At 43.2% G+C, this 1,540-nt stretch overlaps 1 protein-coding gene across 1 annotated transcript; it reads left to right on the top strand.

The window, feature by feature from the left end:
• Positions 1-204: 204 nt before the first annotated feature.
• Positions 205-857, top strand: LOC119569536 (uncharacterized protein PB18E9.04c-like; the record flags this gene model as incomplete). The annotated part of the gene is made up of 1 exon (XM_037917647.1): positions 205-857. A coding segment is annotated over exon 1 (653 nt), but the record flags the coding sequence as incomplete, so codon positions are not given.
• Between the last annotated feature and the right edge of the window lie 683 nt (positions 858-1,540).

Raw genomic sequence — 1,540 nt, 5'->3', positions numbered from 1 at the left:
CTAGATGGTTGGGCAGACGGAAGATGGATAGACATATAGAAACATAGACAGACAGGACGGAGACGAATAGATAGATAGACAGGCAGGTAGACATATAAACAAAGAAAACGACAGATAGACGATAAATAGAAACAAAGCGTAAGCGACCAAGGAGGGAGGGAATTCAACATTGTACCATACACATTTTTCTCTATTTTGAATACAATGCGCATCTCCTTTTTACACACCTTGAACCATCCTGTCTCATCTTGCTCTGAGATGAAACTCCATTCTTCCTCACGACTACAACTGATGCCTGGTGCAACGACCCCCTCCTCTGCTTCACGACCTCTTATTACTCAGGGTGATTCCAACGACAACCCTTGCGGCCTCATTTTACCCAAGTACTATCCAAACGACCCGCTTTCTCCTCTCCTGCGACTCCCACTGCGCAAAACTACCCCATTGACCTCTATCTCCTTCCAGTACGACCTTCCACTACCCAAAGCTATCCCCTACGACCTCCAATACCCAAGTCTATCCCAAACGACCCTCATATCTTCACCTACGAACTCTCACTACCCAAGGCTATCCCAAACGACCTCACTTCTCCCCTACGATCTCCCACGACTCAAGAATATCCCAACGAACCCCCTCTTTACCTATACGACCTCCCGCTACCCAAGGATATCCCAACGACCCCTTACCCCTTCCCCTCCTACATACCCCAAAGCTACCCCAACGACCTCCTCTTCTCTTCCCACTACGACCTCCCACCACCTCTCCTCCACGACCCCTCCACGATCATCCAAGACGATCCCAAAATCACAAGAACGTCTCATTCTCCCCGTTATAATCCTCCCTCGACCATGTGCTCGGTGTCAGCCGTGCATAAATTTCTCTCTCAAAAAAGAAAAAGAAAAAGAAAAAGAAAGTAAAGAAAGAAAAAGGAGAGAAAAAAGATAAAAAAGAAAGAGAAAGAAAAAGAATAAAGAAGAAAAAGAAAGAAAAGAAAGAAAGACAGAAAGAAAACGTTGGATTTTTTTCTATTCAAGAAGACCCCGAGCGTATTACCTTCTCCGATATGATATCTACATTCACGTCTTTTGTAATCAAGTGTGGAAAACGTGAGGTCGTGTTAACATTACGTCCGTGGTTAACAAACTCGGGAAGAAGGAACACGATTTTTTTTTTTTGGGGGGGTATCGATACATTTTTTTTCGAAAGAGAAAGGGAGAGAGAGCAAAAAAAAGAAAGAGAGAGAAAGAGAGGGAAAAAGTGAGCGTAATGAGGAAGTGAGGGAGAGATTAAGAACGAAAAGACGGGAGTGACGCAGTGGAAGAGAGAGAGGATGAGCGAGAGAGTGGGAGATGCAGAGAGGAAGACGGACAGCCAGACAGACAAAGACAGATAGATGATAGATAGATAATAGAGATAAAACTAGGAAAAAAAGATAAAATAAAATTTAAAAAAAAAAAAAAAGATAAAAAGGGGGGGGAAAAAAAAGAAAGAGAGAAAAAGAAAAGAGAAGAGAAGAGAGAAAGGGGGAGAAAAAGAGAGG

This window comes from Penaeus monodon, unplaced genomic scaffold (genome assembly GCF_015228065.2).
Source record: "Penaeus monodon isolate SGIC_2016 unplaced genomic scaffold, NSTDA_Pmon_1 PmonScaffold_16352, whole genome shotgun sequence".
NCBI lineage: Eukaryota > Metazoa > Arthropoda > Malacostraca > Decapoda > Penaeidae > Penaeus > Penaeus monodon.
This window is presented reverse-complemented; position numbering and strand designations above follow the sequence as displayed.